At 41.5% G+C, this 15,157-nt stretch overlaps 1 protein-coding gene across 1 annotated transcript in view; it reads left to right on the forward strand.

The window, feature by feature from the left end:
• The window catches only part of PKP4 (plakophilin 4), a 298,901-nt gene extending 284,171 nt beyond the window's left edge, over positions 1–14,730 (forward strand). Inside the window, exons 17-22 of the mRNA XM_012555266.2 lie at positions 3,425–3,620; positions 7,008–7,092; positions 7,216–7,333; positions 10,011–10,139; positions 12,041–12,114; positions 13,766–14,730. Of these exons, the coding sequence (XP_012410720.1) occupies positions 3,425–3,620; positions 7,008–7,092; positions 7,216–7,333; positions 10,011–10,139; positions 12,041–12,114; positions 13,766–14,014 (851 nt within the window). The 3' untranslated portion in view covers positions 14,015–14,730. The remainder of the gene's footprint in view (positions 1–3,424; positions 3,621–7,007; positions 7,093–7,215; positions 7,334–10,010; positions 10,140–12,040; positions 12,115–13,765) is intronic.
• The last annotated feature ends 427 nt before the right edge of the window (positions 14,731–15,157 follow it).

A 15,157-nucleotide genomic window follows, 5' to 3' on the forward strand; every position in this document is an offset into this window, starting at 1 on the left:
AAATAAAATGATATTTAAAATTATTAACAAGTGAGTCCTAGTCCCCAATTTCTTAGCATGTTTGGGTCCTTCGTGACCATTGTGTTTCCACAAGAGTTATGCTTATTAATTAAAACATTGATCAGAGAGGGCAGATTTTCAGAAAAGCCAGTAATTTTGGTTATACATTGCAACACTGCTTGCTAGATTTGGTGCCTCTCTGTCCAAAGAGAGGTATATTTCCTGAGCAACAAAAAAAAAAAAGTAATTTTCCTTTTCTGTTTTTGCAACTGCTAATTCAAAAACACTACCATATTCTAAATTAAGACAGAAAGCGCATTATGATTTGTAGCTTTTCCCTCTCAGACCCCTTGAAATGCCCACCCCAAGGCAGAGCCACCTTCCCAAGGCCTTTTCCACCCCAGGGCAGGGTAGAGTAGGATGAAGCAAGCTGGCTCCGGTGGCGTAAAATTTAAAGAGACATACACTCTCAGGTTCATGCAAGTGTAGGGTTGGCACTTGCATAAACCTGAGAGCGAGTGTCTCCTTAAACTTTTCACCCTAGGCAGCTTGCTTGCCTCACCATAGTCTTGCCCCTGCCCCTGGACATTGTCACATCCCAAGCAGGGTAGGGGGTAAAGAAAAGATCTAGGGCCTTCAAGTAGACCTTAGGTTAAATCCTGGATCTGCTCATAAACTGTGTAACCTGGAGAATTGTATATAACCCCACCTGGGCTTAATCCCCTCATCTAGAGTGAAAGTAAAAGGAAACTCTTACTTGACCCCAATTCTGAAAGGATGCTGATGATGTCTCCTGTCCTCACCACGGGTTAGCTGTGAAGATGAAATGAGAGAGTATGTAAAACAGCCCCTTATAAACTGCAAAGCACTACCCTGATCCCAGTTCTGTGAGTCTTATACGGGAGAAGTGCTGATGACAGGTTAGGGGAGAGGGAGGGGGAACTTGACAAGATTTTATGTGGGTTGGTGTGAATATATATTGAGTCTGTACAAAATACCCCTGCCATATGAGAGAGAGGGAGGGATTAAGAGAGAGAACAATAATATTTACCTCAGAGAGTTGCTGTGAGAAATAAATGTGGGTGACTCACAGGAAAGCCCCTCGTGCACTGCCTGACACAGAATTATCCCAACAATAAAATTCACTCCTTTTCTGCTCCTCAGTAGCAGAATTGCTATTTTTAAGTATTGCCAAGATTAACCTGCTCTTAACACAACCTCCCTTTGAGCCAAACCTTCCCTATGGAGAGGAAAGGAGCCTGTCCCACTCCCTTTTCTCAGTCCAACTTGTTCCCACTTCCAGTGGATGTGTTACAGTTTTAGTTCCCATACTTCCTTGAGAGAAATCCTTTAGGTCCCTGAAGAGATATTTTTAAAATTAGTTTTGATACATTTGATTTCTCATGAGAAGCATGTGAAATTTGGGGGTTCTTAATGCTAAAAAATTAAATGATTGGCAACATACATCTTCATGTCATGTCATTCCACAGCTGGGAAAAGACACTGGCTGGTACAGAAGGTATAGGGCCAGTACCATCAATTCTTGACATTCTCAGGAGCTATATCCCAAGACCATTAGGAGTAAAGAATGTACTTTCCAAGTCCTGGCTTTTTCTCAGTGCATTCTTGTGTTTTCTATGAATATTCTAACCACCTTTTTAACTTACACTAGAATTTTATCTCTCCATTAATGTACTTTTTTTTTACCCAGCTGGAGCACTCAAACTGTTTCATGAATCACTTTTTCTTGTTTCTCTATAAAGATGCCTTCTTTCCTGTGAGATCTGAGTCCCTTCTAGTTTCATTATTTGAGTCTAGTTTACCCAGCACTTCTCTTCCTAAGAACCAACACCTTCTCTGACCCCTTCACTCTCTCCCCACTTCATCACCAGCACTAGCAATAGATTTGTTTTCATAACTTTTTTGCCAAGGAAAAGTTTTGTCACTGCGTAAAAGTTAATGAATACTCAAGTTGGACCAACCCAGCTGTCTGGAGCTGCAGAGTGAGCTGCCTCATCCCAAGCTTCAGGGTGTACAATTTAACGTTATATCTTAGCAAAATGACAAAATGACATGTCATGGACTTTTTGGTCATTCATGAGTATTCACAGTCATCAGTACTAGCCTACCATCTCAGGTCTCTGGGTGGTGCAAACAGTTTGCGATTGGCTGCTAACTTAAAGGTTGGTAGTTTGAACCCACCCAGTAGCAACCTTGGAAGAAAGGCCTGACAGTCTGCTTCCATAAGCATTACTGCCAAGGAAACCCTTTGGAGCGGTTCTACTCTGTAACACATAAGGTCAGCCATGAGTTGGAATCGACTTGATGGCAACAAGTTTGGTTTGGTTTTTTTTAACTTACCATCTCTTCTCAAAATCCACCTTTATCTTCTACCCTTACAATGTCCTCCTCACTGTTCTTCTGCTCTTCATAACAATGTTTACTGTGGTTCAGCCAGAGTCTTCCCTTTGATATGCTGTAAATTATGCAAGCATGTAGTTAGGACTTGTTTCCTACAGCTTACCATTGTGTGTAAATCTTTAATAAAAAACCCATTTAGCATCCAGTGAATTATTAGCATAGAGGGGAAAAAAAAACCTCAGATAATATTTACTTGAGCGTTGGTTAATTCCTTTTGTTTGTAGTGCAATTATTCCAGTTTGTCAGTTGGTAATTGAAAAAGCTGGAGATAACCTCTTTTTGGAGAGGAGTAAGAGAAACTGAGTCTCTATAACGAAATGCTTCAATAGCTAGGGAACTCCCCCCAGTCTTGTCCTATCAAGAACTTTATTATTATTGTATTACTCCTGATAATATACCCATAATTTTAATAGCAGAATCTTGCTTGTGTCTTCTCTTAAAGAAGCTAGGATGTGGTTATAGCCACTAATGTCAGACTGGCTGATGTACATCCTCAACTTGATAAAAATTTGCAACTCTACCCAGTCCACATGTGGACCAGAAAGATTCAATGAAAAGTATTGTTTGGTAGCCTTACTTGATCCAAATACAAAGATAAGTTTTAAAAAGCTGTAAGACGTATTTATGGTATTTGTGATGAGTAGGAATGCAATAAAGAGTAAAAGGTATTCTAATTCCTTCTTAGTTACTGAAAATAGTAGAGCTAAAGCAACTTGACTGGCATGCCTAATTTTGTGCACTGATTCACTTTTTCTTTCAGCGATTTACAGTACTATTTTATAAACCAACCATTTATTCAAGTGACATTGAATAAATGTTGACTTTCCTCTTAAAATTACAGTATTTGTCATTTTTCTCTTTGCTATGGGTTTTAATTTTCTTTTTTCTGTTATTGTTTCGTTGGGGGCTTTATTTCTAAGAAACTGCACACTGTCTGAGTCTTAAAACAACAACAAAAACCTAGTATCTTCTGAAAGCAGAATTTAATTTTCTGCATTGGCAGGTAAATACGCCATGCGAGACCTGGTCAACCGGCTTCCCGGTGGTAACGGCCCCAGCATCCTGTCTGATGAGACCATGGCAGCCATCTGCTGTGCTTTGCATGAGGTCACCAGCAAAAACATGGAGAACGCCAAAGCCCTGGCCGACTCAGGAGGGATAGAAAAGCTGGTGAACATAACCAAAGGCAGAGGAGACAGGCAAGTCTGCTCCAGGGAGGCAGTGCACAGCGGCACTTGTGGGATCGTCCTGTGATAAGGGCCTATGTGGAGGGTGCATTTCACGCTGGAAAGGATTTATTTCTGCATTTCTTACAAGCTGATAAGCAGTCTCCAGCAGTTAAAACCTGTTATGCTGGGGGAGACATTTTCTGGCATGTGGCCCTTTTCTGGTTTTTAATTTATTGCAACACCTACTCCTACACTGGATTCATCTCTAAAGCACATTAGTTTTGGTGGTTTCATCACGCCAACCCCCTGAAGAACCATAAACGCCATAATGAGAAAAATTTGGGGTGTACCATTTCCCTTGTGCCCTTGGCTCTGCTTCAGGACCAAGGGCCTGTCCTGCAAGAACATCTCTTGAATGCTCAATTCTGTGGTTATTTCCTCTGCCAGGTGCCCAGAAATTAATAAGATCACCACTTGGCAGCAGGGGCTGCAGTGTGGCCTCAGGACACACCCTAGGCTTGGATCACACATGTTTCTTTGCTTCTAGATGACACTTAATTGATGAGCAACAAAGTAGGGATTAGAGAATTAGTGGCAAAAATAGAAGGCTTTTTGTCATGGAGCTATAGCAATGACTATAAATTTGTCTCAGTATCAGATTAGAGAATCCTTCAAAGAAGTGGTAGGTAGGGATGCTTTGTGCCTTCTTCAAAACCATGGGACAGCAGCCCCCCGACCCATCATAAAATGATACCTTTCTCCCCCTCTCCTTCCCCCTTACCCTCCTTTATTTCTCCTTCATACCCCTAATTTCTAACTGATAAATTATTTATGTATTTCTCTAGTGTCTGACTCCTGCCTCTAGAAGATAAGCTCCCCTAGAGCAGGGACTTTGCTTTTTTTGTTCACTGCTGCATTCCCAACATCTAGAACAGTGCCTGGCCCATAGTAGGTGCTCAATAAATATTTAATTGGTCGAATGACAGTACTAGACCTGTTTTGCCTCATCTAGTCATTTAGTTTCTACTTTTTAAGAAATTTATAAAATACATGAATAATATAGCAAACACCCCTGTTCTCACCTCCTAGAAACCACACTTATCAAGATTTAGCCATATTTTCTTTAAGTCCTTTTTTTTTATGTATATATATTTTTTTCTTTCATTTTGTTAGTAACAGATGTACCCAATCTCCTTTTTATTTTCAAGGAAATAAGACATTACAGATAAAGCTAAGGTTCCATTCTACTAACTCACCTTCCTGGCCTCCTCCTTCCTCCCTTGAGGTAACCGTAATCACCTTACGTACTCTTAAAATTTTATTTAAGTAGCCTTCATTATTGAAAGGCATAAGAAAGAACTAGAGAAATGTGGAACTAGTGCTGATACCGTTGCATATTTAAAAAAATATATTATCCATTCTAATCTTTTTTTTTTTATGAGATTCAGAAAGTTCTGGACCAAGTCAAATTCTCTTCTGACTCCACACACTGAACTCCCCTCATGATTCATTCACCAAGTATTTATTGCCTACCTGCTATGTGCCAGGCACTGTTCTAGGTGTGGGGTTGCAGCAGTGGGTAAATCACACAACCATCCCCACCCTCAGGGATCTTGCATTTCTTGGGAAAAATAGACAGTGCACCAAATGAGTAAGTAGCATGTGTAGCATGTCAGATGGTGCTGACTGGTAGGACGAATAATAAAATCAGAGAAAGTGATTAAGGCATGCCTGGGTTAGGTGTGTGGGATAGAGGGCATTGCAATTTTAAATAGCATGGTCGGGGATAGAGGTCATATGTTTAAGAGAAGATAGGAAGAGAGGAATTGGAGATGAAAATGCATAACTTTTGAGGAATTATGCTACAGAGAGGAGCAGAGAACATTCCTTACTTTTCTCATGAGTCAGGTTTTGGCTCATAGAATTTGTGTCTGAAAACATCTAGCCTTATTCTTTGTATCAAGGAGTATACCTGGCATGCTACTGACTCACTGGATGTTGCAGATGCCCTCGGAGGCAGGGATGGGGTCTGCCTTTCATGCCTCTATCCCAGCTGCCTAGCACTTGAAACAGGGAGATAAACATCAGTAGGAATGTCAGGACCCAGCAGAGAATGAGGTGGCTATGAGGTGTAAGGGCCCCACTTCCCAAAATCTACCCTACAGAGGCTATCTTGGATGCCCAAAATTTCATCTATGGTCATTTCTTGATACGAAGGTATTGCCTTGCTCTCTGGTTATTTTTGAAAACATAGAATTTAGAAAGGCTGTGAGGGGTTGGGTTGATCTGATTCTGCCCTTCACTAGCCAGAATCGGACCTCTGAGAAGAGTGAGTCTTGAGTGTGAGGTGGGGGTGGAAGTGGATGCAGACGTGCCCACTACCAGAAACGGACTGTGGAACCCCTGAATTTGCCTGTGCTCAGCCCTCACTGACACCCTCAGACCCACGCTCTGAGGTCAGGGGCAGAAGGGGTGGCTTACGGCCTGTGCTCTTCTCTTCCTCTCCCCCGCTTCATGAGAATTTATTTGGGAAGGTAAGGAGTGGAAGAGAAAATCAGATTTTAGATCAGGGTGATATACATTTGAAGTCAAATTTTCAATATTGAAATGAATTCTGAAGATAGAGGTGTTCACTTACTCTTGGGGCTGACTTCCCAAGCACTGGGCCATGAGTACCACCCCACCATGGTGATCTGAAGGTCTTAGCTGGAAGGCTGGAAGCCGAAGCTCCCTCTTCACTCACTGGTGAGACCATTGATTTAGAACAGCAGCTCCCAAGGTGAAATACAATGACTATGGGCTGTGGTCAGCAATGCTTAAACATAGCACCAGGGCACTAGAGTCCGCTCCATAAAGAGTTCAGCAGCATGACTTCAGAGAGGGGAAGTCAATAACTGACCGCATTTCCAAGTCACACATTAGAGCACTTATGTGCATTTGTCACCATAGAGGTATAAATGATAAAAAGGCATTGAAAGTGTTTGTGAGAAGGCCTGAAAATGATGGGCAACTCAAATTAATTTGAGAGGGTCTCAGACGCTCAGAACGTGAGGTCACGGTCACATTAACCGCAAAGCCCCAGTGCAGACAGCGGCCCTTGGTAGAGATACATGGGGGCCAGGCTGGGAGTTGACACCTGAGAGAAGCCTTCAACTTATGAGGGCCATGGACTCACCTTAGCCACAGCTTCTCACCACAGAGCTGACTGCCTGATAGCCTCGCTTTTGTTATCACCACCTCTGGCCAGCCCTGAATGTGATTGACTCCAAGGCGTACCTCATTCCTTGGTGATGTTTTCTGGCAGCAGCCCTCGTGCCCTCTGGTCCTTACAAAGATGGCTGTTTGCAGCCTGATTCTCCTCAAGTGGAGCCCGAGGCTGTGCTGCTTCCATTCATTGCATCCCCGCTCTCTCCCTAGGTCGTCTCTGAAAGTGGTGAAGGCAGCAGCCCAAGTCTTGAATACATTATGGCAATATCGGGACCTCCGGAGCATTTATAAAAAGGTAACTCACAAGGATAGCTCTAGCATAGTTAGCATTCATCGGAGCACACATTCATAATCATTTTTTGTAATGAAATGTCATTATTCATTTTGAGAGTTTCCTTTTTCTCCTTTAACTCCACAGGATGGGTGGAACCAGAACCATTTCATTACACCTGTGTCGACATTAGAGCGAGACAGATTCAAATCACATCCTTCTTTGTCTACCACCAACCAACAGATGTCACCCATCATTCAGTCAGGTCAGTGGGTAAACATCACTCTCCTATGAGAACGTTTGTGTGACAGAACACTGTTTCTCAACCAGAGAAGACTGAACATAAGCTGATTAAGCCTGTCACCTCCAAACACTGAGGAGGAGAATTTGCTCATCAAGCTGAGAGCCTTCTTTGGGAATTACAAGCTACTGTACACAACAAACCCACTTTCCTCCTTCTGTCTTAAAAGTCTGTACAAGTTTGCACCAGCTAGAGGGCATAAGGGAGCCCTAGTGGCACAGTGGTTAAGAGCTCGAATGCTAACCAAAAGGATGGCAGTTTGAATCCACCAGCTGCTCCTTGGAAACTCTGGGACAGTTCTACTCTGTCTTATAGGGTCGCTATGAGTCAGAATCAACTCAACGGCAGCGGGTTTGGTTTTTTGGTTTTAGAGGGCATAAGAGTATCCTGGGGCCCTTGCCCTGAGATTCTGCTTCACCAGGTTTGAGAAGGGCCCCAGAAATCTGCATTGAACAGGTTGGACCGGTGATCTGGATACGAGAGAGTGGAGGACACACTGGGTTATTCGTAAAAACAACTGCCCTGTCTGCCTGCTGGCCATAAATTTAGAATTTCCCCCAAGTGATTTTTTTTTTTCAGTTTTCCTGGTGAAAACTCATAGAAACAAGGTTTTTGAGACACTATCTTTAGACTCACAGCATGGGACAACGATCCCTGATATCCTCTGTGTGTCCTCCTTACCAATTAAACCTTCATACCCTGACTGTATTCCAGAGCCCCACAACTAATGGGAACAGGCCTTAAGGATGGGTTTGTAGGGATTCCCTTTGATTTTATGTTGGGAATCTTGGCTGTCACTCTATTTACCTATTGGTGGAAAGAAAGAAATCACTTTTGACACCTAGACTAAATTCTTTTACATGAAAGGATAGATTGTTGCCAAGCCAAGACTATCCTGTAAGTTTAATTCTTAACTAAAATGAAACAGGAAAAGTAAGAAATATCTTATTTTTGTTTGGCTTTAAATCACCCATTCTGACATGTAAATATTATCTGTTGTATTCAAGTGTGCTATGGCTGGCAGTCTTAATTCTCATGTGGACAAATGTGGCCAAAAAGACTAATATATGACTGGTGCTTTTTGCCACATAATTGGATGCCTTCACTTGTTCTAGGAATTTTTAAAAATTACCTGTGACTGCTGTGTATGGTGTATATTTATATCTTAGTTTTTAAGTTAGGAGTTGTGTTCTTCAAAGAGACCTGTCCATGTTTTTTAACATCCTTGCTGAGTGACCAGGGGTAGCCTAAGACTATCTTCTTTTATAAAAATGCTCCAGATCCTTTAGGGAATCAGGACTAGGGATGCCAGGGAAAGCAAGAGATTTGTCTGCATAACAACAGGCACATGTACAGGCAAAAGAATAATTCCAGACAAATTAGCACATAGTTACTGAACAAAGAACTTGTTTTGAGGACTTTATAAATAATACACTGGACAGTGTTGACCAGCCTCTGTCCAAGTTCCTAGGTGCCTTTTTGGATTTCATCTAGCAGTAGGGTTTATTTTGACTCTCGCATCTCTAGTTATTCTAGATTGATCCATCCCTTCAGCACTAGTGTAGGATCTGCTAATGGGCACGTCTGATGCCTTGCTAGTATGATCGTGAAGGCAGGCAGGTATGTCCTCAGCTCTACTACCTTTTAGAATATAAACAAGGTGAGCAGCACATGGACACCGCCCACGCATGCTCACCCATGTTTAACACGGAGCAGCCCTATGTCAAGTGAAGTGACTTTTTAAGAAAAATATTTCGTAGTCAGTCTTTCTCTGAAAGCATCAGTGTGTGCAAAATCACTGGTGCCAAGGTTTGGAGGCCACTGCTTTCAAGTGTATCAAATGAATAAGTAGCCACTCTTATTTACAATTAATTTTAGTGCAAGCAGGATGGTTTTTTAACGAGAAAAAAATGTATGTGAAATGTTTCTGTTTTCCCTCTGTGCAGAAATGTCCAAAAGGAAAACCATGGAAAGATATGTTATGATTACTGTTTAGCTCAAGCTGGGATAAAAAAGCTCCTGGGCCTTTGTGAACGCTGGGGCTTCTCAGCTCTGTGAGCTTGATGAACCAAGCTTACTGGGTTCACATAATTTCCCTGACAGCTGATCACCATAAAAAGAATTATAAATTTTATGGGCTGGGCACTCTTATTCAAACACATTGAGAGATGCAGATATTTTTGAAATAATTAGAAATCAAAACATGCCATAAAACATCTATTTAGAAGAGCTGTGCAGAGCGAATAATGTATTATTTTACAAGCAACAGAACTGAGATCATAAAATAGCAAATATAGCTCTTGCATGGCTAGTAAGTTATAATCCTTCACTTGGTTTCCAAGCCATTGGATGCACTGTTTGGCAACCTGCATGATTTCTGCAATGCCCTTCTCTAATTGGACAGCTCAGGCACTGACTTCACTGATCCTCACACAGTCACTGACAGGGCACGTTCAGGGTGCTTGGGTCTGGCTGCTCTTCAGCTCACAGCACCTCTAAGATCTGATTCTCAGCACCAGCTGCTGTGGCATTTCTAATTACTGATCTTTGTTTTTCTGGAGAGGATTTTCCAGAGACATTGACAATCTGATTTCTCTTTCTTCTCGTTTCTCTCTCCCTCCTCCCTTTGCCTCTCCCTCAGTCGGCAGCACCTCTTCCTCACCAGCACTGTTAGGAATCAGAGACCCTCGCTCTGAATACGATAGGACCCAGCCACCTATGCAGTATTACAATAGTCAAGGGGATGCCACACATAAAGGCCTGTACCCTGGTAAGATGCCAGTCGGGTGTATGATACAGTATCTGCAAACACCGCGTGTGTCCAGGCACTGGTCCGGTAGCCTGGGAAGTAGCCCATGCCTGTATTGAGACGGTCCCCCGGCAGACAACCATGTTCCAGTCTCACCATTTCCTATGTCGGGGCCTTTTCTAAGCGACGTAGTGGTATGGTGGGTCACAAAAAGAGAGCTGTGTCCAAATGAGAGGAATCCCTGGGTGGTGCAAACAGTTAACTCACTTGCCTGCCAACCAAAAGGTTAGAGGTTCTATTCCACCCAGAGTCACCTCAGAAGAAAAGCCTGGTGATCTACTTCCCAAAAAGTCAGCCATTGAAAACCCTATGGAGCACAGTTCTACTCTGACATACACAGGTCACCACGAGTCAGAATCGACTTCACGGCAACTGGTTATCCAAATGAGAAATGAGTTCAGGCTGCCCAGCTGTGCAGTCCCTTTGCTTCTGCTCCCTTCCTGATGGGGCAGCCTCTCTGTTTTCCACACATATCTGAATGCTGATTCTGTGGCTTTGCAGGGGCTACATCTCCTAGACTGGCTTATTACTTTTAAATGCAAACCTGAGAATGGAGATCAATTTCATTTATGTTTTCATGGAAAAGAGTTTGAATGATAGCAAAGTGTATGTTTCTCCTTACAGTGATTTTTTTTAAAGAAGAACAAAAATAATATTGCATACTATTAATACTTTTATGTCCTATTCAGAAATTTGTTCATATAATTTATTTAAAGGATGCCAGCCCAAAAGGTTACCAAGATTCAAGTTGTCTCCATTCTCAACTCTTTTATAAATTATAACTATGCTGGAGGTTTATATAAGAACAGTGTGAGCTACCATTTAAAAAAGTAATCTTTTCTCAAAAAAACTGTTTATTAAAAAATAAATAAATAAAAGATGGTGGCAATTTACCACTGAGGGAGCATTCTCAGTTGCGCTGTTGTCTTTGAAATTGTGATTTCACAGAACTGTTTACTAATCGACTGTTGTTACTATGGCAATTAATAGCTCATAAAATTGCGGAGGCTGCATTTCAAACACCGAGCTCTTTGCAAAGGAAATGCACATACCAATGTGCTGTTGCTTCTGTTGCAGCAGTCTGCTTTATTTTAAAGAACGCCTCTTCAGCCTGCTCGCCCTTCTGTATCTTCTTTGCTTGCTTCAATAAACTAATTTGCCTCAAGAATGTTTCATTTTCCTCATTAAAAAATATAAAACTCTTTGTTAGCCTTAACAATAATAGAAGGGTAACCAGTGTCATCATCAGATCAAACATCTACTGGGGACTCTTGAAGACACTGATCTTATTACCAAGTTCTTTTTGTTTAATACATAGTTCAATATGGCAGCCACAGGACTGCCCAGTTGCTTTGAACATGCCTGTGCTGCTCTTCCGTGACCTGGGGTTTTGAATCAAAGCTGTTCTGAAGGATAGTATATTTCCTAATACCGTGTTTGCCATCTTCTGTCTGACCCAGTGCTCTAGCTTAGAAGCTGGAAAAGTAGTGTTTCTCAGCTCAAGGAGCTATGCTGTGCTGGTGTTCCAAGCTAGCGGGGGAAATCCTCAAGGAACAGTTTGTGATAAAAGTCACAGCAAGTCAAAGTGTGAACAGCTCCACACAGTAATCAGAGGTTAAGAAAGACCCTTTTTTAGTGAAATACACATGGTTTATTTTTGCCATTTTCACTAGCCCCTAATTGCCCTGAAGTAAGCAGCAGTCAGACTAGACCCAGGGAAGCCAGGCTACTGACTCCGGTCTGTAGTGATGCCAAAAAGGCAGGCCCTTTCAGGGACTCACAACCGCAGTGCAGGCACTACACAGCCCAATGGACCAGAGTTATGAGCACACGTTTTAATTTGATAAAATATTTTCTTACAGGCTCCAGCAAACCTTCACCAATTTACATCAGTTCCTATTCCTCACCAGCAAGAGAACAAAATAGACGGCTACAGGTGAATTTGCAATATCATTTTACAGGAGGACTATTAGCAGGGATCAGCACTGTGAGGGGTCCGCGCCAGTGGACTTGCCAGCGCTAAGGCAACACAGCAGGGCGCAGGAGCTTTCCCAGGGGATCTTCACTCCTCGGAAACTCAACCGTGGGTTAAGCAAATCACTTCCAAAGTAGCTTGATGTTCTTGAATGTCTGAATTGGTGCTGCTGAGACCGCCATGCTGAGAAGTCTTTAATTCATATTCTTTGCCCAGCAGTTCCCTTTCCAACTCTTTTTTTCTGTTAAAATCTAAAATTTCTCCCATCCTCTGTGTGGGGAAAGGTGGGTAAGCACACTTCATTCTCTCATCTCATTGTTCTCTTTTTTTGGATACCTCGTTCTCCATCTTCACGACTCCTTTTAAAAACCTGAGTCCACAGCCAGGTCTCTGTTAGTCCCAAAGGTCAGGGGAGACTGAGCCCTTGTTGGGGTGGACACCACTTTCTATCCGAATGGAGACTGGTGGTTGCAATAACACACTCAAATCTCTGCTTTTGTGGGGAGCCTAAAATCAGCCTCAGGTCCTTCCTAATCCAATGGTGGGTTATGACATCATCCACCTGAGTCACCTTCCAGTAACATGCGAGCAATAAGGATTTCCCAGAGTAAGCTTGTATCCTGTCCTTCAGATATCTTCTTTTCTCTGTAAATGGAAGAAAAATAATTTCCCAAGTTACTCATAATTAATACCATAGTTTTTTTTTAGTTGGGACAAATAACCTTAGAATCTCAACTCTAACATAAAAAGAGTTTCGAACTGAAGTTTTTATGATGTTAAAATGCATTTAGTTGTAGAACATGATGTTGATTCCTGTGTAGTAACTTCGTTACATTTTACTAAGTGAAAAGACTTGGGCTTGGTCAAGAGGAAAGAAAAACATAGGAACCATGACAATTTTCCTCCAAACATATTTGAAGCAATTAGTGTGAGGCTGAAGATAAGACAGCAGAAAAGGAAATGGTAGGGCTGGGGAGGAGCCCCTGTGTGAACACCTACATGCTTCCTCACAGAGGTACTTAGGAGCCTTGGCTAGGGAAGCCTTTTCCTCTAGGAAAAGGTCTCTGTTAGTCTCAGAGGTCAAATCTGGGGTTGTATCTCCTTACGTGTCTCTTCTGATTTTGCTACTGTCTCAAGATTGCTTATTCCTTTAATATCACAACTTAGAGCAGAGCTTCCAGAGTGTGCCTGTTGTTCACCAAACCACATATTTCTTATAATAGTTGCCCTGTGTCAAAGCAAAACTCAGGTCCATTGTCTCATTGGTAAGAGTCCTCTTCCACAGCACAGAGCGGGCTCCAGTAAGGATGGGAGGTAGCCACGGGCCACCTGCCACTAAGGTCTTAGGCTCTCCTGAGGTGCACTAACTTCTCTAGAGGCCTTAGCGCAGGACTTCATCGCACTTAGACAGCCCACCTGTAAAGGAACAGTTTAAAAGCCTTATCGTCCACTAGTAAACATACCATGTTCACCAGAAACAACTTTTAACCATAAGTTCATAAACATTGAATCTAGTTTTAAAAATACGGAGCAGGAAGCCCACATTTATTTTCCTTAAATTCATGTTTCAGAAGATTGCGTTCATTTATTTGGTTTTTCATTTTGTCAACAGCATCAACAGCTGTATTATACTCAAGATGACTCCAACAGAAAGAACTTTGATGCATACAGATTATATTTGCAGTCTCCTCATAGCTATGAAGATCCTTATTTTGATGACCGAGTTCACTTTCCAGCTTCTACTGATTACTCAACACAGTATGGACTGAAATCAACCACAAATTATGTAGACTTTTATTCCACTAAACAACCTTCTTACAGAGCAGAACAGTACCCAGGGTCCCCTGACTCCTGGGTGTAGCATCAAGATGCTCAGTAGAACTTTCTTTCTAACCTTGTTTGGATTGAGATGAAAAGTCCGTCTTGGTGATTCGATGGTGAAATGTGCAAGTGAAATGGAAGGAACGAGTGAAGAGCATATATATTTTTTTCTTTTTTGAGGAATTATCAGGGAAGTAAGGAAACCTTTGGAAGAGAGGACTTTCTAAGCTCTATTTAGATGTTAGGTCTAATTACTTGTAGATTCTGTAGTCTGGTGAAGGTGTGGGCGATGTGATGAGAGGTTTGAGAAATGGGTGAAATGAGATGGGGTTTGTGTAGGTCAAATCAAATTAAAGATGATTTTTTTAATGTGAATAAAGTTATGTTCTGATAGTTTGTACAGAAGAAAAATTAAATGGATGCCCTTCATGTTTTATCGCTATTACTAAATGTCAAGATTGTACGCTATTATGTCTTGTAAATTACTTTTGTTGGTGTAAATATGGAAATGCCACATTGGTTAAGTGCCATCATTTGTAATGCAGTGTGTCATTTGAAAAGAGACTTGAAGAAACTGACAGCTTACAAAACAATGGGAAACCCAAGGATTGTTAGAAATTAAAACCAAACTGCAACATCCTTTGTTTTCAAAATGAATAGTGTACTTTTGAAGCACAAAGTCCAGTCTGGTATACCAATGCCACTCCCATTCCCTGCCTCTTTCATAGGACACTTCACTGCCATTTTCTGTGCACATGGAAGAAAAATAAATGTGGAAATTTCATCCTTGGAAATTTGTTCCCTGTCCTTTTTTTATTTTCTGTATGTGATATGGAAAAGCAGATTTAATAAATGTGAATCTAATTGTGTGTTGAAACAGCTTAAATATATTCAGCTATTTTAGGTGTTTTCTAGTTTTGTACTAATACACTTTGTGAGATGGGCCACACCAAAGACCAAAGCTATGAACTTTTATCTATCTTGGTTTTTTTCTTTCTGAGGAAGGGTTTATTTTGGATCTAATGTACCCTACAGTTGTTTTTTGTTTTATTTTGTTTTTTTCTTTTTTTTTAATATTTTACTGTATTTCAGGTGAAGGCTTACAGAACAAATAGTTTCTCATGAAACAGTAGTACACATGTTGTTTTATGACATTGATCAACAACCCCACAACATAATAACC

Source organism: Trichechus manatus, unplaced genomic scaffold, assembly GCF_000243295.1.
Source record: "Trichechus manatus latirostris isolate Lorelei unplaced genomic scaffold, TriManLat1.0 scaffold00036, whole genome shotgun sequence".
In the NCBI taxonomy this organism is placed as follows: Eukaryota; Metazoa; Chordata; class Mammalia; order Sirenia; family Trichechidae; genus Trichechus; species Trichechus manatus.